The following is a 25,602-nucleotide window of genomic DNA, read 5'->3' on the forward strand; positions in this document are numbered from 1 at the left end:
ATCAGTGCTGGGTCCATTGTTATTTGTCATCTATATCAGTGATCTGGATGATAATGTGGCAAACTGGATCAGCAAATTTGCAAATGACACCAAGATTGGTGGTGTAGTGGTCAGCGAGGTAGACTATCAAAGCTTGCAGTGGGATCTGGGCTAGCTAGAAGAATGTGCTGAAAAATGGCAGGTGGAATTTAATGCAGACAAGTGTGAGGTGTTGCACTTTGGGAGGACCAACCAGGATAGGTCCTACACAGTGAGCAACAGGGCACAGAGACGTGTGGTAGAATAGAGGGATCTGTGAATACAGTTCCATAATTCCTTGAAAGTGTTGTCAGAGGTAGGTAGGCTCATAAAGAAAGCTTTTGACACAATGGCCTACATAAGTCAGTGTAATGAGTATAGGAGTTGGGGTGTTATGTTGAAACTGCATAGGATATTTGAGGGACCTAATATGGAATTATGTATAGTTCTGGTCACCAACCTACAGGAAAAATGTAAATAAAATTGAAAGAGTGTAGAGAAAATTTACAAGGATGTTGATGGGATGAGGACCTGAGTTATAGTGAAAGCTTGAATGGGTTACAACCTTATTCCCTAGAATGTAGAAGATTGAGGGGAGATTAATACAGGTAAACAAAATAATGAGCAGTCAAGATGGGGTAAATGCAAATGGGCTTTTTCCGGTGAGGTTGGGTGAGACAATAAGAGGTCACTGGTTGAAGTTCAAAGTAAATTTATTAAAGTACATATGTAACCGTATGCAAACTCGAGATTCATTTTCTTGCGGGTGTACTCAGTAAATCCAAGAATCGTAATAGAAACAATGAAAGACTGCACCCAAACACCCAATATGCAAAAGACAACTGTGCAAGTACAAAGGAAAAAAAAAGCAATAAATATCCAGAACATGAGATGAAGAGTCCTTGTACGTAAATCCACAGGTTGTAGGAACAGTTCAGTGAATGAGTGAATGGAGTTGAATGATGTTATGCCCACTGGTTCAAGAGCCTGATGGTTGAGGGTTAAGCAGGAAAGATGGAATGTTTAAGGGGAACATGAGGTGGAACTTCTTCACTCAGAGTGTGGAATTTGCTGCCAGCACAAGTGATTGATGTAGGTTCAGTTTCAACATTAAAGAGAAATTTGGATAGCTACATGGATGGGACGGGTATTTAGGGCTACTGTCGGGGTGCAGGTTGATGGGACTAGCCAGGTTACCTAGTCCGGCATAGACTAGAAAGGCCGAATGATATGATTCTGTGCTGTCATGTGCTGGGACATAATCTTAGTGCATCTAGAGTGAATGATGAAAGTCTCCAGCATCAGCTTATTCCTACCATGTGCCGTGGTAGGACATGGCAAACCCAGGGTCAGTGACATCACACATAAACAAGCAGCTCCATCATGAATGGCCACCGTGTAACAGCAATGCCCAAAACTACAACTGCTTTCACCATTTGCAAGCTGATTTATTTCCTTTACACAAATAAAGCATTTGCTTTTCATCATGTTAATACAATGACCAGTTACTTAATACAAAATGAAGAAAAATCAAGTTCAATTAATGAAAAGAGCAAGTACTTTCTATTGAAAATCCAAAAAAAAAATCTAAAAATAATAAATGAAAATGCTGGAAACACTCAGCAGGCTAGGCTTCATCTGTTAAAGAGAAACAGAGTTAATGTTTGACAGTAGGTCTATTTCATAAGAACAATGAAATAGGAACAGGAGTTGGCCTTCTGGCCCATTGAACCTGCTCTGCCATCAAACTGATCTGGTCATAGACTCAGCTCCACCTACCTGCCTTTTCCCGTAACCCTTAATTACTCCAATATGCAAAAAAGCTAATGGTGTCTTAAATATATTTAATGAAGTCATCTCTACTACCTCCCTGGGCAGAGAATTCCACAGATTCACTACTCTCTGGGAAAAGCAGTTCTTCCTCATCTCTGTCTTAAATCTATTCCCATGAACCTTCAGGCTATGTCCCCTTGTTCTGGTCTCACATAGTAGTGGAAACAACCTTTCTGCCTGGCTTGCCTCATTGTGCCTCTATCTTGTCTTGAATGACTATCTGAATTGAATTGGCTTTATTCCTTACATCCTTCACATACATGAGGAGTAAAAATCTTTACATTATGTCTCTGTCTAAATGTGCAGTCATAGTAATTTATAATAAGTAGAACAGTCAGTGTAACAGAATACAATCATATCAGCGTGAGTTAGTCAGTCTGATGGCCTGATGGAAGAAACTGTCCCGGAGCCTGTTGGTCCTGACTTTTATGCTGCAGTACTGTTTCCCAGCTGGAATAGATTGTGGTTGGGGTGACTCATTACTCAATGATCCTACAGGCCCTTTTCACACACCTGTCTTTGTAAATGTCCTGAATCATGGGAAGCCCACAACTACAGATGCTCTGGGCTGTCCGCACCACTCTCTGCAGAATCCTGCGATTAAGGGAGATACAGTTCCCATACCAGGCAGTGATGCAGCCAGTGAGGATGCTCCCAATTGTGCCCCTGTAGAAAGTTCTTAGGATTTGGGGGCCTATACCAAACTTCCTCAACCTTACAGTGGGCCTGACATTTCACATCATGAAGATCCTTAAAAGGTGGGTCCTGGCTCACCTCTGACCCCTGGTCAGATCGGCCCTCGATCCTCTGCAGTTTGCCTACCATGAGCACATTAGAGTTGATGATGCTGTCATCTACCTGCTGAACAGAGCCGACTCACATTTGGATAAGTAGGACAGCACTGTGAGGATCATGTTTTTCGATTTCTCAAGTGTCTTCAATACCATACAGCCCTCATCACTCGGGGAAAAGCTCCATTCAATGCAGGTTGGCACTTCCATTGCATCCTGGGTAATGGACTACCTGACTGGCAAAGCACAGTTTGTGGAGCTTCAGAGCTGTGTGTCAGACGTGGCTATAAGTAGCAATGGGGCCCCATAGGGGACTGCATTGACTCCCTTCCTGTTTACCCCGTATTCCTCAGACTTTAGATAGAACACTGAGTCATGTTCTGCAGAAATTCTCTGATTACTCAGCAATAGTTTGGTGTATAAAGGGACAACGGGAGGATGAATACAGGACCCTGGTGCAGGACTTAGTCAAATGGTGCAAGCTGAATCACCTGCAGCTCAACATCAGTAAGACAAAGATGGTGATGGACTTTGGGAAGACTAAGCCTGCAATGCTCCCTGTTACTATTGGTGGTGAGGATGTGGATGTGGTGAGGACCTTCAAGTACCTGGGGGTGTACCTGGATGACAGATTTGAGTGGAGCACCAACACAGAGGCTGTGTACAAGAAGGGCCAGAGTCACCTCTACTTCCTGAGGAGACTGAGGTCCTTTGGAGTATGCAGGCTTCTCCTTCACATGTTCTACCAGTCTGTCGTCGCCAGTACAATCTTCTATGCAGTGGTGTGCTGAGGCAATGGCATCAACACGTGATGCCGACAGGCTCAATAAACTGATTAGAAAGCCTGGCTCTGTTGTAGGAGTCAGTCTGCACACTGGAGGCTGTGGTAGAACAAAGGAACTTAGGGAAAATCCTGGGAATTCTGGACAATGTTTCTCACCCTCTGTACACCACCTTGGCTGAACAGAGGAACACTTTTAGTAATAGACTAAGACAACTGCGCAGCTTCAAAGAGCGATATCTGAGTTCATTCTTACCCTCGGCCATTAGGCTCTATAGCGGGGAAGTGATTACCCCTCCTGTTAGAATGTTTGTGGTAACATTTTTTTTCTTTCTTACTTCTCTTCTAGTATTTGTGTATCTGTGCATTTGTGATGCTACTGTGACACTGTAATTTCCTTTGGGATCAATAAAGTAACTATCTATCCAATCTATCCTAAAACATAATATAAGTTTGCTGGGTAATGTTGCAGCTATATAAAGTTAGACCAGACATGGAATACCGTGTTCATTTCTAGTCACCTCATTGTAGGAAGGATGTGGAGGCCGAGGACCATGAATGTTGTTTTGAGCATTTTCTGCTGTAAATATTTCCTAATTTTGACAACAATGCTCTACACTTCAATGGTCCTTCCATCACTATTCATTGAAATTAATTGTGGCATAAACTATTGCTTCTTGTTGTTGAGCTTTCTTATTCTTCTGGGATTGTAAGTTAAGTTGGGTGTATATGACTTTATCTTCATTCTGTTATAAAGAAAAAGAACTGTCAGAATTATTTCTGGAGTGCTCCATTTTTGTATTGTCATTGCTGTGGTTAGACTTTTCTAATCCATGATTGTTTTCTTTCTGTGATTACCATGTTTTTTTCCATTGGTGTAGTTTTGGGAGAATTTTTTTCAAGTAAGCTATTTTCCAATATGTGTAGAATTATTTTTAAAGTCCTATTAATGGTGAAAACTAACTTTTCGAAGACTTCTATAAACCTAAGCAGGTGACAAGTCTGAGGGAATTGGGCAAGGAATGTCAAAGTTCAACCCAAATTTATTATTGAAGTATGTACAGTGTATGTCACCATATACTACCCTGAGATTCATTTTCTTGCAGTCATTTACAGGAATGCAATAGTTTTCACTAAAAACTATACAAAATAAAGACTGATAAACATCCAATGTACAAAAGAGGAAAATTGTGCCAATAATAGCTTTTAAAGTAAATAATTAATACTGTGAACATGTGTTGTAGAATCCGTGAAAGTGAGACTATAGGCTGTGGAATTAGTTCTGAGTTGAGGTGAGAGAAGGATAGATTTTGTAGGAAAGGTAAATGTGCTTTTGATATAGCAGAAGATGAAAGGAGGGCAATTAAACTTAGGGCACATTAGAGGCATTTGCAATGCACATGTCATGATCGTGCCTATGGATCCTGGACGATTATTTGAGTCAAGACAAGAAGCCATCTAGTGAGAGTAAAATAAGTTGGCTTTCATTCCATTTGTGACTTCGGCTCATTTGGGCTTTGCTGTCATAAAGACAATTTGAAAGGTTGTCAAGTTTTCGATGTGTGGAGGAGGGTTGGAGGTGTACTCTTGCGCTATTAGCAGGGAATTAATGGTTAACAGGATTCCTATCTGGGTACTAAAAAAGGATAAAAGATATAAGAAATGGAACATGAGCCCCAAGTTAGAAAAGGATTAGGCATGCCACTTTGCATTTCTTGTGTCTTTGGGACTACCCTTCTTCAAGCCCTATAAATGCAGTACTATCCAGTACTGTATCTTGTATAGAATATAAATTGTATATAAATGCAGTACTATACAGTACTATATATTGTTTACTATACAGTAAACAATAGTTTAGCACACATCAGGGATGTGTTCAATATATCAATGTTCATTATTTTTGGGTTCAAAACCAAAACTTCTTACCACTTAAGAAGAATTCCCTATATTTCAAAGCCAAAATCAAGTTACATTAAACATTTACCATCACTTTGCTTGTTGCTAGCCTGCTGTATTTCTAGTAGCCTTTCATTGTTTGTGTCTCACTGGTACTCCCATCATATGACCACATTCCCCTAAAGTTGGAATGCCACTTTCCATACTCCAATCTTTGTGTATTGCTTTTTAAATTGAAATTACGAAGAGACTCATCCTCGTATTTTCTTAGTTATTGCTTCAAAAAACTAGATTTGCATTTATTGCAATCATTGTTCTTTATAAGTTAATAGGTAAAAAGATCTGAAACACAACTTGTTTTCCCTCCCACATGAAACCAATGACTGGAAAATCTTTTTCACACAGAGTGAGCAAAGTGTGAACTAGGACCTTTGATAAGGTAATGGGAGCAAAAACACTTCATTAATTCGTTAAAAGAAAACTTGAATGCTAGATGTCAGATGGGAGACGTTGGGAAGGCGAATGTTATGTTCTTTCTGGATGGATCTGCTAAGCTAATACTATTGGTATTCAACCGTATATATAAAATTTGATGAACTTACATTTGTTGCAAAGTGTTATGTACTGTCATAGTAATGTCACAGAAAGTAAAATTTTACTTACAGAGCAAGAGTTGTCCACGTTGGTATCTGCAAAAACAAATTAAAGTGTAAGTTAATTATGATACACACAAATTATTGTGGTTATATTCATATTGGCTTATACGTCCCTCTCCTGCTGCTGTTGGTCAGTGACTTGGCTTTGTTTGTTTTATCTTACACTCTTCTCACTCTATTCCCTTTATGTGTACTCATCCCGATGTTGCAGTGTCCTTTGCAGCTGAAGTTCAGCTATTTCTCAGGATGAATTCTTCATATTTTACTGCGATTATCTCAGATTTCCACTTTCAATAGTTTTCCTTTCATAATTTTAGAAAATAATTCTCTTCCCGCTGAGTTGCATGTCTAGAGTGACCTTTTGTTAAGTGTCAATGCTAGCCTCAGAGTTTTGACTATCATCCCCTTTACTATTTTCCTATTAAGAATGGAATCTGGGATAAGCAAGTAATCATAAGCCACGTGCAAGTTATTGGGAAAAAATTCAGAGGGACAAAATTAATCAACATTCAGAAAGGCAGGGTTTTCTTCAGAGGTAGTCAGCACGGTTTTGCGGTGGGTGATCCTGACTGACTAATTTGACTGAAAATTTTGTTTTTAAAAGCAAGTATCAAAATGTGTTGATGATGGTAGATTGGAAGAGCAGCGTCATGGTGGAGTAGCAGTCTGCGTAATGCTGTGCAGCTGCAGCATTTGAAAGATCAGCGGTTCAAATTCCCTCTGCGTGTCTGTAAGGAGCTGGACGTTCCTTCCTCCCATGACCCGTGTGGCTTTCCTCCGGGAGCTCTGGTTTGCTCAAACATTCCAAAAGGCACTCAGGTCAGGGTTAATAAGTTGTAGGCATGCTGTGCTGGTTCACTGTATCTTTTGACGTACATGTGACAAATAAAGCTAAACTTTGTCTTTGGATTACATGAATTCCCAAGTCCTTTTGCGCCTCTGATCTATGAATTATCTCCCTGTATAAAACATAGTTTACTCCTGTATTTCTTCTACCAAGCTGTTATTCAGTTGAAATGAATGGAAATCCACCCTCCAATGCATAACACAAAGAAACCGACAACTAATGGGGAATATTTAGTTAGTAATCCAACTAACCAAACCCACATTTATAAGAATGTTGTGGATTAGTAGAGTCTTGAGCAAATTGTCTTTGTTGTGTATAGCTTTTCATAAATTCTATTGTACTTCTTTATTTCCTGTAAATCCTGCAAGAAAATGAATCTCAAGGTAGTTTATGATGACATATATTGAATTGAATTGAATTGAATTGAATTATCTTTACTGTCATTATACATAGGTACCATGAAACTCTGTCTGGCTTCCACTCAGGCAATTAAATAAAGCGGTAGATAAAAACAGGACAGTAATAGAAAAGCAGTATTAAACAGATTAGTAGCAGAAGATAAATTGCAGCAGCACCAGAATATCACAACGATGCACAAAGTGCCGTTAGTGCGAGTATTTGAGTCCTTGAGTGTGCTCACAGTTTCAGTCATTGTTCTGTGGGAGTGGTGTGATGGAGGCCACAGCTCTACGGTAGAAGCTGCTCCTCAGTCTGTTTGTTCTGGCACTTGGATAATAGACAATAGGTGCAGAAGTAGACCATTCGGCCCTTCGAGCCTGCACCGCCATTCTGAGATCATGGCTGATCATTTACTATCAATACCCGGTTCCTGCCTTGTCCCCATATCCCTTGATTCCCCTATCCATAAGATACCCATCTAGCTCCTTCTTGAAAGCATCCAGAGAATTGGCCTCCACGTGCATTCCACATCCCCACAACTCTCTGGGAGAAGAAGTTTTTCCTTAACTCTGTCCTAAATGCCCTACCCCTTATTCTCAAACCATGCCCTCTGGTACTGGACTCTCCCAGCATCTGAAACATATTTCCTACCTCTATCTTGTCCAATCCCTTAATAATCCTATATGTTGCAATCAGATCCCCTCTCAATCTCCTTAATTCCAGCGTGTACAAGCCCAGTCTCTCTAACCTCTCTGCGTAAGACAGTCCGGACATCCCAGGGATTAACCTGGTGAATCTACGCTGCACTTCCTCTATAGCCAGGATGTCCTTCCTTAACCCTGGAGACCAAAACTGTACACAATACTCCAGGTGTGGTCTCACCAGGGCCCTGTACAAATGCAAAAGGATTTCCTTGCTCTTGTACTCAATTCCCTTTGTAATAAAGGCCAACATTCCATTAGCCTTCTTCACTGCCTGCTGCACTTGCTCATTCACCTTCAGTGACTGATGACCAAGGACTCCTAGATCTCTTTGTATTTCTCCCTTACATAACTCTACACCGTTCAGATAATAATCTGCCTTCCTGTTCTAACTCCCAAAGTGGATAACCTCACACTTATTCACATTAAATGTCATCTGCCAAGTATCCGCCCACTCACCCAGCCTATCCAAGTCACCCTGAATTCTAACATCCTCATCACATGTCACACTGCCACCCAGCTTAGTATCATCAGCAAACTTGCTGATGTTATTCTCAATGCCTTCATCTAAATCGTTGATGTAAATTGTAAACAGCTGTGGTCCCAATACTGAGCCCTGTGGCACCCCACTAGTCACCACCTGCCATTCCGAGAAACACCCATTCACCGTTACCCTTTGCTTTCTATCTGCCAACCAGTTTTCTATCCATGTCAATATCTTCCCCCCAATGCCATGAGCTCTGATTTTACCCACCAATCTCCTATGTGGGACGTTATCAAATGCCTTCTGAAAATCGAGGTACACTACGTTCCTTGGATCTCCCTTGTCTAACTTCCTGGTTACATCCTCGAAAAACTCCAATAGATTAGTCAAGCATGATTTGCCCTTGGTAAATCCATGCTGGTTTGGCCCAATCCTATCACTGCTATCTAGATATGCCGCTATTTCATCTTTAATAATGGACTCTAGCATCTTCCCCACTACTGATGTTGGGCTGACAGGATGATAATTCTCTGTTTTCTCCCTCCCTCCTTTCTTAAAAAGTGGGATAACATTAGCCATTCTCCAATCCTCAGGAACTGATCCTGAATCTAAGGAACATTGGAAAATGATTACCAATGCATCCGCAATTTCCAGGGCCACCTCCTATAGTACCCTAGTATGCAGACCATCTGGACCTGGGGATTTGTCAGCCTTCAGTCCCATCAGTCTACTCATCACCTTTTCCTTCTTAATGTCAATCTGTTTCATTTCCTCTGTTACCCTATGTCCTTGGCCCATCCATACATCTGGGAGATTGCTTGTGTCTTCCCTAGTGAAGACAGATCTAAAGTACTTATTAAATTCTTCTGCCATTTCTCTGTTTCCCATAACAATTTCACCCAATTCATTCTTCAAGAGCCCAACATTGTTCTTAACTATCTTCTTTCTCTTCACATACCTAAAAAAGCTTTTGCTATCCTCCTTTATATTCCTGGCTAGCTTGCGTTCGTACCTCATTTTTTCTCCCTGTATTGCCTTTTTTGTTAAGTTCTGTTGTTCCTTAAAAATTTTCCAATCATCTGGCCTCCCACTCACCTTAGCTCTGTCATATTTCCTTTTTTTTAATGCTATGCAATCTCTGACTTGCTGTGTCAACCACTGTGGCCCCATTCCCCCCTTTGAATCCTTCCTTCTCCGGGGGATGAACTGATTTTGCACCTTGTGCATTATTCCCAAGAATACCTGCCATTGCTGTTCCACTGTCTTTTCTGCTAGGATATCCATCCAGTCAACTTTGGCCAGCTCCTCCCTCATGGCTCCATAGTTTCCCCTGTTCAATTGCAACACTGACACCTCCGATCTGTCCTTATCCTTCTCAAATTGCAGATAAAAACTTACAATATTATGGTCACTACCTCCTAATGGCTCCTTTACTTCAAGATCGCTTATCAAATCCTGTTCATTACACAAGACTAAATCCAGAATAGCCTTGTCCCTGGTCAGCTCTCGTACAAGTTGTTCCAAGAATGCATCCCGTAGGCACTCTACAAACTCCCTATCCTGGGGTCCAGCACCAACCTGATTCTCCCAATTCACCTGCATGTTGAAATCCCCCATAACTACTGTGACATTACCTTTGCCACATGCAAGTGTTAACTCCCTATTCAACTTGCACCCAATATCCATGCTAATATTTGGTGGTCTGTAGACAACACCCATTAGGGTCTTTTTGCCCTTACTGTTCCTCAGTTCTATCCACACAGACTCTACTTCTCCTGATCCTATGTCCCCCCTTGCAAAGGACTGAATCTCATTCCTCACCAACAGGGCCACCCCACCCCCTCTGCCCACATTTCTGTCCCTACGATAGCACGTATACCCTTGTACATTCATTTCCCAGGTCTGATCTCCCTGCAGCCATGTCTCCGTTATCCCAACAACATCATAGTTACCCATTCGCAACTGAGCTTCAAGCTCATCTGCCTTATTTTTGACACTTTGTGCATTCAGATATAGAATTTTTAGCCCATTTCTCCTCTCTCTGTTTAAATCGCTGCCTATTGTGCTTAACCCAGCTCCCCGAACTCCCATTGGGCTATACACCCTTTGAATTTTGTTGTCCTTCCTAAATTTACTTATTCTTTCTGCACATTTAACTCCATGTTCCGTCAGACATGTGTCCTCCTTATCACTTGTTCCGCCTCACCTTTCTCCACTACACACTTAATATTCCAGAACCGTGTAGTCCCCACCTGTCCTTTATTCTTCATCTCGCTATCCTCTCTCACATTCTGGATCCCCGCCCCCTGCAAATTTAGTTTAAACACCCCGCCCCCCCCAAGAAGCACTAGCAAACTTTCTTGCAAGAATGTTAGTACTGCTCCAGTTCAGGTGTAAACCGTCCCATCGGAACAGATCCCACCTTCCCTGGAACAAAGCCCAATTATCTAAAAACCTGAAGCCCTCCCTCCTGCACCATCCTCTCAGCCACGTATTAATCTGTATAATCTTTCTGTTCCTTGCCTCACTCGCACGTGGCACAGGTAGTAATCCCGAGATCGTTACCCTGGAGGTCCTGCCCTTCAGCTTCGCACCTAATTCCCTGAACTCACTACGCAGGACCCCCTCACTCATCCTACCCACGTCGTTGGTCCCTACATGGACCACGACATCTGGGTTCTTGCCCTCTCTCTCGTGAATAATCTGCACCCGATCTGAGATCGGATAATAAATTTAATTTTATAAGTAAATTTAATAATAAGTTTACTTTGATTATGTGAGAAACTAATTCTGGGGTTTACAGCACTGTATTTATATATTTATTGAGATTCAGTGCGGAATAGGCCCTTCCAGCCCTTTGAGTCACACCACTCAGCAATCCCAGCCTAATCACGGGACAGTTTACAATGACCAATTAACCTACTTACCGGTACATCTTTGGAATGGAGAACCCGGAGGAAACCCAGCCAGAGGGAATACATACCACTCCTTACAGGCAGTAATGGGAGTTGAACCCAGGTCGTTGATACCGTAAAGCATTGCGCTAACCACTGCGCTACCAAGCCATTCCAAGTGTGACGCTACTACACCTCAGGGTGTTGCCGAGAGCAGAGTTCAATGCCAACACTGTCCGTAAGAAGTTTGTACGTCCTTCATGAGTGAGTGAATTTTATCCGGGTGCTCCACTTTCCTCCAACATTCCAAAGATGTACCGGTCAGTAGGTTACCTGGCCGTTGGGAATTGTACCATGATCTAGGCTAGTTAAATTGGTTGCTCAGTGGTATGACTCATTGGATCGGAAGAACCGGTTCCACATAGTATCTCTAAATAAATAAAATTGGATGTAAAGCAACAGTTTTGAACATACTTTTGACTTTTTAAAGTATGCATATATAAATTCAGAACATGAAATAAATCGCAGTCGTGATTTTTCTCTGTAATTTGTTTTAATTTTTTTTTTCACCAGATTGAACAATGGTCAATTTCTTGTTTTTATGGTTAATGTCATGGTGATTTTATAGTCCAGCACTGTGAGCAAATTACAAGAAGCTTTTTGTGTTTGTATATGTCATTTTACTGACTTTACTGTAAATGATCATTGTATTTTCTTTCAGAGGTCCTAGAAACAAAATGAAATGGAGTTTTCGAAAGGTAAACACTTTATCTTGATAGGATCATCGAGAATTATTCCCAGGTTATAAACAGAGAAAGTAAGTTTACCTTGATTATGCCGTTCATGTGTTTTGTACCTGAAATTACATTTATTACATTTTAAAATTATTATTTCTAAATTAGAAATTAAAACATGCTAAATTTATACTTTAAAAATGAATTACATCTGACAAGATTTGTTGTTGTTTGTGATATACTATAATTATGATGTTCTTTTATTTAACTGACTGTTACACTGCTGGCGTTTAGGGCAACACTGAAAATCCTCTACCCAGATGTAGAAGGACTCTTCATTACTGTTTCTGTAACAGTTTTGTTTTACTAGTCAGGATTGAGCTAAACCCCAGAACCTGGAGAACCGATGGACCTCTCTTAGCCAGGACTCTACCCTTTGACCTGCTTGGCATGGGTGACCCTACCAAGAGTGAGAGCGTAATGCCCTGACTCCAGCCAGCACAGCTCTCTGGATCATTGAACACTTGCAGGATAACGATGGTCTAAATTTCCTTAAATTCACTGCAACTCAATAAAAACCTTATTTTTATCAGTTAAATCTAAATATATAAACATGTGAAAACTTAAGGGAAATATAACATTGAATTCACTAAGTAATACTGACCATAGGTCTATTCCTCCACTTCCCGTTGGTGATATATGTAACTACTTGGACCAAAATATAGCTGGGCTGACGAGCAAAGTTTGCAGAAATGTAATAAATCACACAAACAGCAGGATTTCCCAGTGGCCAGCCACTCTGATTCCAATACCCATTCCCATTCTGACATTTTGGTCCATGGTTTCCTCTTCTTCCACAATGAGGCCACCCTCAGCTTAGAGGAGCAACAGCTTATATTCCATTTAGGTAGCGTCCGATCTGATTTCTACAAATCCCCCCTAATTCAATTCCCCACTCTGGCCCCCTTTTACCTGTTCCTGTCATCTACCTATCAGCTCTCCCTGGTGTCCCTTCTCCTTCAATTTCTCCTATGGTCCGCTCTCCCCTCTTATCAGATCCCTTCTCTGGCCCTTTCCCTTTTCCACCTATCATCTCTGAGCTTCTTCATTTCCCTCCCCCACCCACCTGGCTTCACTTATCACCTCCCAGCTTGCCCTCCCTCCCCTTCCCTACCTTCTTATTCTGGCTTCTCCCTCCTTCCTTTTCAACCCTGATGGAGGGTCTCAGACTGAAATGTCGACTGTTTATTCATTTCCATAAATGCTTTCTGACCTGCCGAGTTCTTCCAGCATTTTGTGGGTGTTAATGTAAAACATAGATTGATCCCTCCACTTTTTATTGGATAAACTATTTTGGTGGTCATGCTACTACAACTAATCTGTAGGCAATCAGGAATTGGACATCTGCTATTCTGCTTTAAGTTTCCATTCCAGTCTTGATATCATTCACAGAGTGAGACGGTGATACAACTGACAAAGCTGCTGTCTCAAGCTCCAAACATTAAACTCCATTCAATACTGACTCAAGTACTATTGATGTTGGAGTTTGTATGTTCTTATGACTGTATGGCTCTCCCTTGGCACTCTGGTCTTCTCTCCTACATCTGCTAGCTGGTAGATTGATTGGCTGAGGAGAATCAGAGGGTTGGGAGGTGTGAGCCAATGGACGTCTGAAAGAGAAATTATTATTAGTGAAATGATGGGCATAAGGAATTAATATAATTGTTCTGAAGGGCTGAACGGCAACTATGTCATAAGAAAATATGAGAACTAATTACATGGGATTTTAATTACTGTCTCAACTTTAGGCAATGCTATAATTGTGTAGAATTTCTTAGTTACTTTGAAATACCTGTATATTTATTCTAATCTATTATTCCTTTGATATTCATCTTGTGAAATCAAAATATACCAGGAGCTATTAGGTAACAAAGTTGAATACGACAGGTTAAGAAATCCTACCTTTTATTGATTTGGTTTCTACCTACTGAAAGAAATACAAGCATTAAAGATAAAACTTAAATCACCAAATTAGCAAAATATCTAAAGTAACAATGAGCATTGGATGTAAAAAGGTGTGACACTTACCTTCAATACAGATAATTACTAAAATTCCCACTAACAGTAGAAGAGGTACTATTGTATAATACAACCACTTATATGAAGCGGTACCTGTAGAAAAAGGATATTTTATTTCAGAAGAAATTATTGTTTACTACTCCCCACTGATTATTGAAATAGTTCCAGAAAGATTTATTTATATTACTATTTGTACCATTAATAATAAAATGATAAACCTGATATATTTTTCAAAATAATTGGCCTTATTACAGCAAATGCAATCTCACCAAACTGGTTATGGAGGTCATCAGATAGTTGGACCAATAGTGCTACTGCATTCAAAACAAAGATCATGATGAGAAAGGATCTACTGATTTTCTGGTACTTGTCAAATAATCTCTTCTCGGGCTTCCAGCCGGGTATGGGTATCAATTTTAACTGACATTTCAATGACAAATTCTGCCATCTTCATGAGAGATGATATGTGGGCATGACTAGTCCGGTCATCTGTCCATCCTGATTGGTTACTCCTCATCCAATCAGGTTTCCGCTGTCCCAACTTGTTTACAGTTGAATCCCAGTTCTTACTTAGAGCGAGACCTTTGTCTTTGTTGAAATTCTTTGCCTCTAATTTTATTTCAGTGGCTTCTTTCACCAGGCAGTCCCAAAAGCCATCTGTGTGGCATAGAAGTTCTGTGCCGAAATCAATCCTGCAGCCGTAGTGAATGCAATGTCTGCTACCGCCAGTTTCTCCGGGTAACCCAAACGGATATGCCTCCTGCACTCCTTTATCCAGGTTTCCACCGTGCGTCCCATCTGGCCGATATACGCTGTTCCACATTCACAGGAAATGCCAGAGTCCCAGGTCATCTTTGGCCTGCAGAAGCTGTGACTTGAGCTTCCTTGTGGGTTTGCAGATGGTATTAGTCCGCTACATGGAGCTTAGAAAAATAGAGGGCTGTGGGTAACCCGAGGTCATTTCTAAAATAAGTACATGTTCGGCACAGCTTTGTGGGCCGAAGGGCCTGTGTTGTGCTGTAGGCTTTCCATGTTTCTGTGTTTCTATTTCTTCAGGATCCTAGTGATCCATCCAGAAACTGTGGGAATATAGGGAAGACAGGCAATAGCAATGGGTTCCTCCCATTGGTCCTTTTAAGGGGTCAACTGGTGGCTTTGGAGACCCTCTAGTGAAAGTGTTACGAATGTGCCACAACTCTCAGGGGCCGAAGGGTACAAAGTAGCCCCCTCCTTTTTGAGAATCATAAGATCGCTATTAATTCAGGTCTGGGATCCAGGAAATGCGAGAAAATCCTCATGGTTTTGGAATGCGTCCTGGCCTCAGCAAGACAAAGCCACGGATAACGGCTATTGTCTCTTGGAGACGGAATTGTGTATTGAGTACTGTACTATTCATTGAAGCCCTCAGGGGACAACCAGAGTGGGCTGGTTGAGGGATTGCATCATCCCAACCTGATTGACATCTGAGACCCCGTGAGTAAGGATAAAAGAGGGTCTGGGGAACGACCCCTTTAGACGCACCAGGAGAAACGCTAGAAATCCCATGACAGCGTTTAGTAGCGACAGGTGGTGGGGGGCTCGTGTGCGTCCTTTCCCTTTGCCTGGGATTGGGGCCTCACCACGGAAGAACGGCTTGGCTAAAGGAGAAGCCACAAGTGACCGGCCACACCAACGGAACTCTCGAAGGATCAAAATCATAAAAAGGAAAAGCTGGCAAGTTTCTAAAAATCTGTCTCTCTCTCCAACCAAAGGCTGCAGCCTGAATGAACTGAGTGACTTCTATATTTCCATCGGACAATACATTTACCCTCTAGACAACGATAGAGCTATTTCTTATTGATTATTATTATACCCGCACTTTTAGATTTAGTATTGACGACGTATGTTATCTGTATGTTTGCATTGATATTATTTTTGTGTATTTTTATTAATAAATACTGTTAAAAATAGTACCATCAGACTTCAACGGACCTCTCTATCTTTGCTGGTAAGTGACCCAGTTACGGGGTTCGTAACAAAAGAAACCATTGAAATAAGACTAGAGGAAAAGAATTTTGACAAAGGTAAAGGTCGCTCTAAGTAAGAACTGGAATTTGATTGTAAACAAGGTGGGACAGCAGAATCCTGATTGGATATGGACTAACCAATCAGGAGGGATGGACGATGGGGGTATAAATACCATCAGACTAGATGTGCCCAGGCATCATCCCTGATGAAGGAGGCAGAGTTTGTCATCGTAACGTCGATCGAAATCAACACCTATACCTGACTGGAAACCCGAGAAGAGAGAATTCAAAAGATCATGATGTTTTCACATTGTAATAAGTGGCTCAATGACAATGTTCAATTTCATCTTCTATCCAGGGTCAATCTGGAAAGTCCCACTCTTTTAAAAATCTCTATTGCTATCATTCTCTCTCGATTGTTACCTATCTAGCTTGTTAGAAATCTATCTATCTAACTTGCTATCTATCTTGCTGTCTACCTAGCAATCTATCTATCTAGCTATCTATCTTGCTATGAATCTATGAGTTTGGACAGCATTGGCAAATCCAGCACTAATTTCCTATCCCTAATTGCCTTTGATCTGATTTCTATAATTCTGCAGTTTTTTCTGCTGAAGCTTCTCCCACAATGCTGTGGGATATGGAGTTTCGGGGTTTAAACATAGTGACAATGAAGGAATCAGGATGTTATGCCACTTGGAAAGGAACCTGCAATTGGTGGCTTTGTCTTGTGCTGGAAGCCCTTATCCTTTTTGGCAGCAAGCTTGACAGGCACTGTCAGAAATGCTCAGACGAGTAGCGTCAGCGCATTTTCCGGAAGATAAATGGTGCTCACTGTACACACAATTTGGAAGTGGGACATGAATTGCATTTTAAGATGGTAGATGGGGTATCAAAGAAGAGGATGGTTTCATTATGAATGGTGTTTGGCTCCTAGTGTTGCTTGACTTTCAGTCAAGGGGACCAGAACACGTGCAGATCTTTGGGGGGGATGAGGGCAAGTGACCATGTTATTATCTTCTGAATGTGTGACTCCCTCTAAGTGCAGAAGCCTCAAGATTCTTGAGTCCGTCTTCAGCCAATTTTTGAATGAAAACCGATTCAAAAGCCAAGGCATATTTTATTTAATGAATAACCAAGGAAAAGAATTCAATGGGACTTTGCATTTGATCAAAGAGAAGTGCTGTATAGTTTTGGAAAAAATCTGATTCATTTGCTAAGTCAAATAGTAAGAAAACATACCTTTTATCGTAAAGCTGATCCCTTTACTGTATTTGTGCACACCGGAGATTTCATTTGTAGCTTTGCATTTGTACACACCACCATCTTCAGTATTGTTTATGCGCACATTAAAGATAGCAGGTTCATTGTTAGGCTTCTTGATAGTGGAGATATGTTTTGTGTGTAGAAATAATGAATAAGTCACAGGAAAGCTTCCATTTATGGAGTGGCATTGAAGAGATATGCTATTTCCTATTTCAAGAGTGGTTTTTGAAGTGACAGATTTTATTTCTGGATTTGGAACTGGAAGTGAAACCAAAGTAACACAGGGTAAGCATTTAAAAGAAATCAGTAAATCTAACTATTATTTTGGTGCTACACTTAGTCATACCTTCATTATATGCCATGTCGTATGATGTGGGTGACCATGCTCTATGACCATGACTGTTATTGGCAATTTTTTCTACAGAAGTAGTTTGCTATTGCCACCTTTTGGGCAGTATCTTTACATAACAGGTTACTCCAGCTATTATCAGTACTCTTCACTGACTGTCTGCCATTGACTATGCAATTGGTTGCATAACCAGGACATGATATACACCAGCTGCTCATCAGGCCATCCATCACCTGCTCCCATGGCCTCCCATGACTCTGATCGGGGGCTTATCAGATGCTGCACCTTGGCCAAGGGTGATCTGCAGGCTAGCGGAGGGAAGGAGGGCCTTACACCTCCTTTGGTAGAGACGTATCTCCACCCCGCCACCCTAATAAAGTGGTCACTGCGTTTATGTTTGTGATCTTCTGCTGCTATAGCCCAGCTTCTCATGTGTTCACAGATGCTCTTCTGCACAAGGCTGTTGTAAAAGCCTTGTGGGTAGAGTTAAGAAACTGCAAAGTAAATGATCCTGATGGGAGTTAGATGCGGTCCTCTGAACAGTAACCAGAATGTGGGCTACAAATTACAATGGGAGATAGAAAAGGCATGTCAAAAGGACAGTGTTGCAATAGTCACAGGAGATTCCAATATGCAGGTAGATTGGGGATGGATCCAAGAGATTGAATTTATATAATGCCTTTTCAGAGCAGCTTGTGGTTAAGCTCACTTGGAGAATAGCAATTTTGGACAGTGTATTATGTAATGACCCATATTTGATTAGGGATCTTAAGGTAAAGGAACCCTTAGGTGACAGTGATCCTAATAGGATGGAATTCACCCTGCAGTTTGAGAAGGAGAAGCTAAAATTGGAAATATCAGTATTATAGTGGAGTAATGGGAATTGGAGAAGCCCAAGAGAAAAGCTGGCCAAAGTTGATTGAAAGGAGATACTAGCTGGGATGACGGCAGAACAGCAATAGCTGGTGTTTCTGGGATAAATTTGGAAAGCGCAGGATAGGTACATCCCAAAACTGAAGAAGTGTTTTAAAGGGTGGATAAGATCATTACTAGGAAGGTGTTTGGGAAGCTGAAAAGTCTGAAGTAGGTAAGTCTCCCGGATAGGTCACGTTGAGGAAACAGGGTCCGCAGAAAGACTTAGATTGGGAAAATGGGCAAAGAAGTGGCAGATAGAATATGGTGTAGGGAAGTGTATGGTCATGTACTTTGGTAGAAGGAATAAATGTGTAGACTATTTTCTAAATGGAAAGAAAACTTTAAAAATCAGAGGTGGAAAGGGACTTGGGAGTCCTCATGCAGGATCCTCCAAAGATTAACTTGCAGGTTGTGTTGGTGGTAAGTACATCAAAGGCAATGTTAGCATTCATTTCCAGAGGACTAGAATATGAACGCAAGGATGTAATGCTGAGGCTTTATAAGGTATTAGTTAGCCTGCACTTGGAACATTGTGAGCAGTTTTGGGCCCTTTATTTAAGAAAAGATGTGTTGGATTGGAGAGGGTCCAGAGAAGGTTCACGAGAATTATCCCAGGAATGAAAGGGTTAATATAAGAGTTTGATGGCTCTGGGCTTGTACTCACTGGAATTTAGAAGAATGGTGGGGGGATCTCACTGAAACTTATCAAATATTGAAAGGCTTATATAGAGTGGATGATATGGAGAGGATGTTTCCAATAGTGGGAGATGGAAACCAGAGGGTACAGGCTCTGAGTAGAAGGAAATCCATTTCACACATTTTTTCAGTGAAAATTTTTTAGCTAGTTGGTGTTGAATCTGTGGAATTCGTTGCTGCTGTGCAGGCCAAGTCATCTGGGTATATTAAAGCAGAGGTTGATAGGTTCTTGATTAATCAGGGAATCAAAAGTTATGAGGAGAAGGCAGGAGAATGAGATTGAAAGGGATAATTAATTGACCAAATACTATGTGTTATGGTCAAATGTTCTAACACATGGTTATTTGAGTTCCTGTCAGCTTGAACCAGTCTAGCCATTCTCCTCTGACCTCTCTCTTTAATAAGGCATTTTTACCTACAGAACTGCCACTCACTGAATTTTTGTTTTTGTTTTTTTGCACCATTCTCTGTAAACTCCAGAGACTTGTCCATGAAAATCCAGGAGATCAACAGTTTCTGAGATACTCAAACCACCCCATCTGGCACCAACAATCATTCCACAAAGTCATCTAGATCACGTTTCCTCCACATTCTGATGTATGATCTAAACAACAACCTCTTGATCATGTCTGTGTGCTTTTATTGAGTTGCTACCACATGATTGGCTAGTTAGATATTTGCATTAACAAGCTGGTGTACCATTCTACTTAATAAAGTGGCCACTGAATGTATGTCACCATGTACTGCCTATACTCATTTTCTTGCAGGCATTTACAGGAAAAACACATAAATGCAATTGGATTTATAAACTCTATAGATAACAAAGACTGTACTGTCAATGTGCAAAAGACAAATTGTACAAACAAAAAAATATTGAGAACATGACTACATGTATTTTTAATTATGCAAGTGTTTTGTTATGCCTGTTAACTTGCAGTTATGTTGAGTAGTGCACTGTAATTTGTGATTGTCCATTTTTATATTTATAGAATATAAATTCAAAAGGAGGAAGTTCTTTATCAGCACCACAGCAGAGCTCAGTTTGATTTCCTATCACCTCCATTGGACATATGGTAATAATAATGCTTAAGGTTGTTATAGCCTGGGGTGGTAATGGGGATATGCTTCTGCTACCTATTAAACGCTCCCAATGGTGTGTGTCTCAAATAGCCTGTGACAACCAAGTTCGGCTCCTGGCCTTCGCGTGTGGCTTAGCTATTAAGCCTGTGGAACTGTTTCTACTGACAGGAGAAGGGGCAAAGGTGGGTTACTGGCACCCTTAAAGTAGTCATCTTGAGCAGACGGGGCTCACCAGGTGTGGGTGGCAGCTCATTGAGAGGGAAAACCTTGATCTCAACCTCCGTTGCTTTGCGGCTGTTTCCACCCATGAGAAAAGGCTTTGGGAGTACACCCTGAGAAAGAAATTGGAGCTGGAGCCCCTAAGGCAGCTAAGTTCTATGCTGACTGGGAAATCCTGTGATGTTGCTGGTGCCAAATTACGTGGGTGTTTGCAGTTCCTTTGGATTCATCAGCTGCACGAGAGGGTGAGTCTGCTACATTGGCAACAGCTTGCTCGCCATATCGTACTGCCCTGGCTTGTGTAACAGGTAGACAACTGGGACACAGCATCCAATGTCAATCCCAGCCAACAGAGGGCCTCAAAATAATAATAATAGTGAGCATAATATAGAGCACTTTTCATCCAGATGTAGTTCCATTGGGTATGGGAGCAGCAGAGTATTGGACCAGAAATCCCTACAAAGGACTGTGAGATTAACCAGGAGGATCATAAGGGTCTCCCTATCATCTATTGGGGGCACTTATCAGGAGTGCTACGTACGCAGGGCCCTTAGTATTATCAAAGATCCCACCCATCCATCCAGCATCCTCTGACTTTCTACCATCAGGCAAGAGACTGATGCATAAAGACAAGAACGGGCTGAATGAGAAACAGTTTCTGTCCTCAAGTCATTAGGAGCACCCTGCCAAATAGCATTTGAAGTGTCACTGGTCAATTTGTTCTGTACCCTACAATATTTAATTTGTTTATTTAAATTGTAATTCATTTGTAGATTTTATTCTTACTTTCCTAAGTGATATGCGTGTTGTGAACTATTATGCTTTACACCCTGGTTCAGAGAAACATTGCCTCTTTTGACGGTATACATTAGGGTTAGGTAATATAGTATATAGTTAAATGACAGTGAAGTTGACTTGACCTGTGATGGAATCAGCCACAGTAGATTATAAGACATGTGACCATGTCACAGTTCGCATCAGGAGTTGGAAATTTGGGGCTGAACGGTAAGGAAACTGGCCCTTTGGCCCAAATTCATCCACGCTGACCAGGGGAAATAATGGAGCATATTAAAGAGGAGAGAGGGGCAAGGGATTCCAATGTTGGTGGCAAGTACCAAAACCACAGAGTGTAGGAAGACTGGGAAGTATTAGCCATTTCACATTTGGAAGAATATGAGCACATGGCATTCCAGAATTAGATAAGGTGGTAAGGACAAGGAGAGGAATACTGAATCGTGGCAGCAAGACGAGTGCATAGAGCAAATCTGCGGTGAGAGGAAAGCAAACGATTGCACCAGAGAATGGATGAACAGTACGAGGAATGGGTTAAGGAGCTGCACCTTCAGCAAGTGTGCATTCAAGCATAACACATTTAACAATGTCTGTCCTCTGAAACTCTGCAGAGTTGTTACTCCACAAGCACAAGCTCAGAAAAGCTGGCTGCAACAAGTCTGGATTCCATCCCCAAAGTCTTTGGGAATGATAATGATTAAGTTATTTTTGGTTGAAACCTATCAAGAGGCTTTTCATTACAATCCTAAATCCAAAACTTCCCGTCAAAATTCCTCTGCATCATAATAGTCACTCTAAAGACTGAATGAATTTTTCTTAATGACCGTGAGCTGCCTAACTCAAGACTAACATGAAATCCAGGAAAATGCTTAAAACACATGCAGAGTCAATACATTTTCAACCACATCAAATATAACTTAATTCTAGATCTGTGATCTTCTTAAATTTAAGACCAAGAAACAGATACAAGGAAAACAAAGGTGAAATAGTTTGAGGTGAATTTCTGCATTCTCAAGGCCAAGGCAGAAGTGTGAATGTTAGCAGAGATGGTAGCTGTTAACAGCCAAGCCAAGTTGGTCTGGTGGACAGCTTAGGACAAAGAAAGAGGTGAAAGAGAGAGCTTTCTGATGAAGGTTCTCGGCCTGAAAACTTAGATTTTTATACTTCTCCATGGATGCTGCCTGACCTGCTGAGTTCCTCCAGCAGCTTGTATGTTTTGTTCTGGATTTCCAGCATCTGCAGAATCTCTTGCATTTAAAGAGAGGAAGCATATTGACTGCTGTAAACTCAAGTTTTATGGTAACTTTTCACAAACTCAAGTGAAGGTGAAGAATCACAGAATAAGAATTTCTGGTCTCTTGTCAGGATAGAGTATCATACAACTGTTCTTTGTTCAAACCCAGTCTAATGTAAGGGTGGGCTGTATGAGCATTTTGGATAGATGAAATTTTATAAAATTAATTCTGGCTTAACTGAACTACATTTAAATTTAATTTCTGTTGAGAATTTCCAGTGGCAGATTGCACAAGGATGCAAAATGTTTCATAGGAAAAACTTTTTCCAAAATTTAAATTTTTACAGCTTTCTTCAAATAGGACAGGGTAGATTTACTTGCATGTGGTTTCACATCTCTCCCAAGTTTTATTTTCATTGGATTTTCTGCATTATTACTCCAATGTTTTAATTAATTTGTGGATCTTAACAGATCTATGTAACAACATCAGAACATTGTGACATCTGCTAGAAGTTTCCTGATGTCACTAACACAGATTGAAAATGGGGCTTATACCTCTTTCCTTATACAGGTCATTCCCATGATTTCTGAGGTCAAGCTGATCTTATAGTATCAACCTCATATGGAGAGTTTTAATGATTAATTGAAAATTGCCCATACCTTGTTGTAAATCCATGGCACTAATTCCATCTGAAATAATGGAAATATAATGTCATTTAGATAATTCAGTTTTGTATTCACATCAGCTCAAACTACAATTTATTGCAATAATCATGGCAGAATCAGAAGAAGCAGGTGTACTCTCACTGACTTACAGATGCCATGGTGCGTGCTTGCAGGACTGGACCCAGGTGCAGTGGGACAGCAGACTCCCTCTGTCACAGTCGTTGCTGGCACCGACTCATTCCAGATGCGGGGGACGACAGATTCTGTCACTGGCGACGACTTGACCCCAGGAGCGGAGGAACAACAGACTTCCCAAGAAGAGACAGAAGCAAGATGTTGTATATAGAAAACCAACTGAGCAACACCTCAAGCCAAATCATCCTCCCAAACACACAGAAAGACCCCGCTTACAGAGCACCGTCAGAGTCCCATTTAAACAACCATAGTATGCAGGAAACAAGTGCCAGTCACAATTAACTCAACAAAGATAAATCGAGAGCACCTGGGCTTAATGGCTCTTACAATGAGTAAATTCAGGAGCTCGATAAACTGAAGCCCACTGCTCTACGACAAGCCACAAAGGCCCACAGGCTCATGACAATAGTATTGTGCATAAGTCTTAGGTACACTTAAAAAATCAATAAAGCGAAGATACTCCCAAAAATAATGAAAAGTTCCTAAGTATTAAAAATTACTATAAAGAGCAGTAAACAGTAAAAAAAAACTAAATCAAATCAATATTTGATGTGACCACCCTTTGCCTTCAAACAGGCACATCCATTCTCTGTTGTGCAGTTTTATAAGAAAACCGGCTGGTAGGTAGTTCCAAGCATCTTGGAGAACTTGCCACAGATCTTGGCTGTCTCACTTGCTTCTGTCACTCCAGGTAATCCCAGACAGTCTCGATGATGTTGAGATCAGGGCTCTGTGGAGGCCATACCATCTGAAACCATATAAAAAAATCTAGGGTACCTAAGACTTTAGCACAGTGCCTTATGTCATGAAGTTTGTGGCAGCAGTACAGTGCAAGACATAAAAAATTACAAATAAGTTACAAGGAGAAATGTAACAAAATAAACAAGTAAAATAGGTAATGTTCATGAGTTTGGAAATCTGACGGCAGAGGGGAAAAAGCTGTTCCCAAAAGTGTGTGTGTGCCTTCAGGCTCCTGCCTGATGTAGCAATGAAAAGAGGGTATGTCTGGATGGTGAGGGATACAATCTTCCTGAGGCATCACTCTTTAAAGACGTCCTCAGTGGTGGAGAGATTAGTGCCCATGATGGAACTAGCTGAGTTTAAAACCCTCTGCAGCTTTTTCCCATCCCGTGTGCTGACACCTCCATATAATTGCATTAGAGTTGTTGGAAGTTTACAAGGAAGCCATTTGGCACATTGGGGCTATGTTAGTTGAAAAGACCACTCCAGTTAATCTCAGGCTTATGTCCATACATGTGAAGGCACAGCTCCTTGAGTGCACATCCAAGTGCTGTTTGAACGTGATAGGTGCTTCTGCCACTACCTTACTTTCTGACAGTGAGCTTCAGATTCTTCCTCCCTCTGAGCAAGAAAATGATTCCACATCTCCTCTCGAATTCTACCATCTCACTTTTACATCCCTGGTTTTTAAACCCTCTGCTTAGGGCAGTTGGTCCCTCCTGTCTACTCTGCCTTAACCCCTTGTTATTTTACACATCTCAATCAATTATTTCATTTTTGTTAAGATACCAGAATAAAGTACAAAATGATAATGTAAGATCAAAGAGAAACTATTTTTCATTCAAACAAAGTTAGATGCAGAATTATACTAGCTTCAAGAGATTTGTTTTGCATAATCCTGAACAGAGTTTTAACTAACTCTCTATAACTGTTGTTTCTCTTGCAGTGCATGGAGATGAAATAATTCTCCTTTTCCCCCACTGTATTAAGACATTGTAAATGTATCTTGTGATAGAATTTATAATATTACAGACTAAATTTTCCATGTTTACCTTAAATGAAATAACATTTGTAATTATTAAAAAATGAAATAACTTTTAGCTTACATAGCAGCTGAACCAAAACCAAGTTAACGGGTTTCAACATTTTCTTCGCAGTGTTTTGAAAGAGGAACTGATCTCTTCATTGAACTATCAAGAGATCTAGCTGGGCAATAAATGCGTGTTTAAAGGCATATTTAGTCATATTCAAATGAAGCAGGAACGTACCATATCTTCCTCGAAGAGGTGCTTCCAAAATTAAACAAACAAGTGCTATTTCCACTTGGCTA

General features: G+C 40.9%; 2 protein-coding genes across 4 annotated transcripts in view; one reads left to right on the forward strand and one right to left on the reverse strand.

Moving 5' to 3' along the window:
* On the reverse strand, positions 1–25,534 carry LOC132379944 (allergin-1-like). Its single transcript, XM_059948327.1, has 10 exons — positions 25,379–25,534; positions 23,486–23,644; positions 23,331–23,360; positions 17,362–17,643; positions 14,123–14,206; positions 13,997–14,021; positions 13,558–13,704; positions 12,128–12,156; positions 5,983–6,008; positions 1–4,169 (listed from the first exon to the last, which is right to left on the reverse strand). Exons 1-10 carry the CDS (start codon positions 25,416–25,418, stop codon positions 4,062–4,064), a joined length of 930 nt encoding a protein of 309 aa, XP_059804310.1. The 5' UTR covers positions 25,419–25,534; the 3' UTR covers positions 1–4,061.
* polg2 (polymerase (DNA directed), gamma 2, accessory subunit) overlaps positions 1–25,602 on the forward strand; it is an 82,887-nt gene that overhangs the window by 29,524 nt on the left and 27,761 nt on the right. For 2 of the 3 annotated variants that reach the window (XR_009507575.1, XR_009507576.1), the window contains 2 exons: positions 12,022–12,117; positions 20,335–20,418. Coding sequence is in view for 1 of the 3 variants with exons in the window: in XM_059948326.1 (XP_059804309.1) it covers positions 12,022–12,076 (55 nt within the window). In the remaining 2 variants the exon portion in view is untranslated. Of the gene's footprint in view, positions 1–12,021; positions 12,118–19,825; positions 20,245–20,334; positions 20,419–25,602 lie in introns of those variants that run through there. The other variant, XM_059948326.1, reaches the window with a different exon arrangement.

The sequence above is a fragment of the Hypanus sabinus genome, chromosome 23 (genome assembly GCF_030144855.1).
Source record: "Hypanus sabinus isolate sHypSab1 chromosome 23, sHypSab1.hap1, whole genome shotgun sequence".
Lineage (NCBI taxonomy): Eukaryota > Metazoa > Chordata > Chondrichthyes > Myliobatiformes > Dasyatidae > Hypanus > Hypanus sabinus.

Bases quoted from the DNA above. Each gene is read 5' to 3' on its own strand.
- LOC132379944 (XM_059948327.1), bottom strand. From the start codon at position 25,418: ATGTTGAAACCCGTTAACTTGGTTTTGGTTCAGCTGCTAT. The intron at 23,645-25,378 runs GTAAGCTAAAAG...CTTCTTGGGAAG, and splicing joins GGTTTTGGTTCAGCTGCTAT to TCTGTTGTTCCTCCGCTCCT. The intron at 12,157-13,557 runs GTCAGTATTGAA...ATGTAATTTCAG, and splicing joins CCAACATCAATAGTACTTGA to GTACAAAACACATGAACGGC.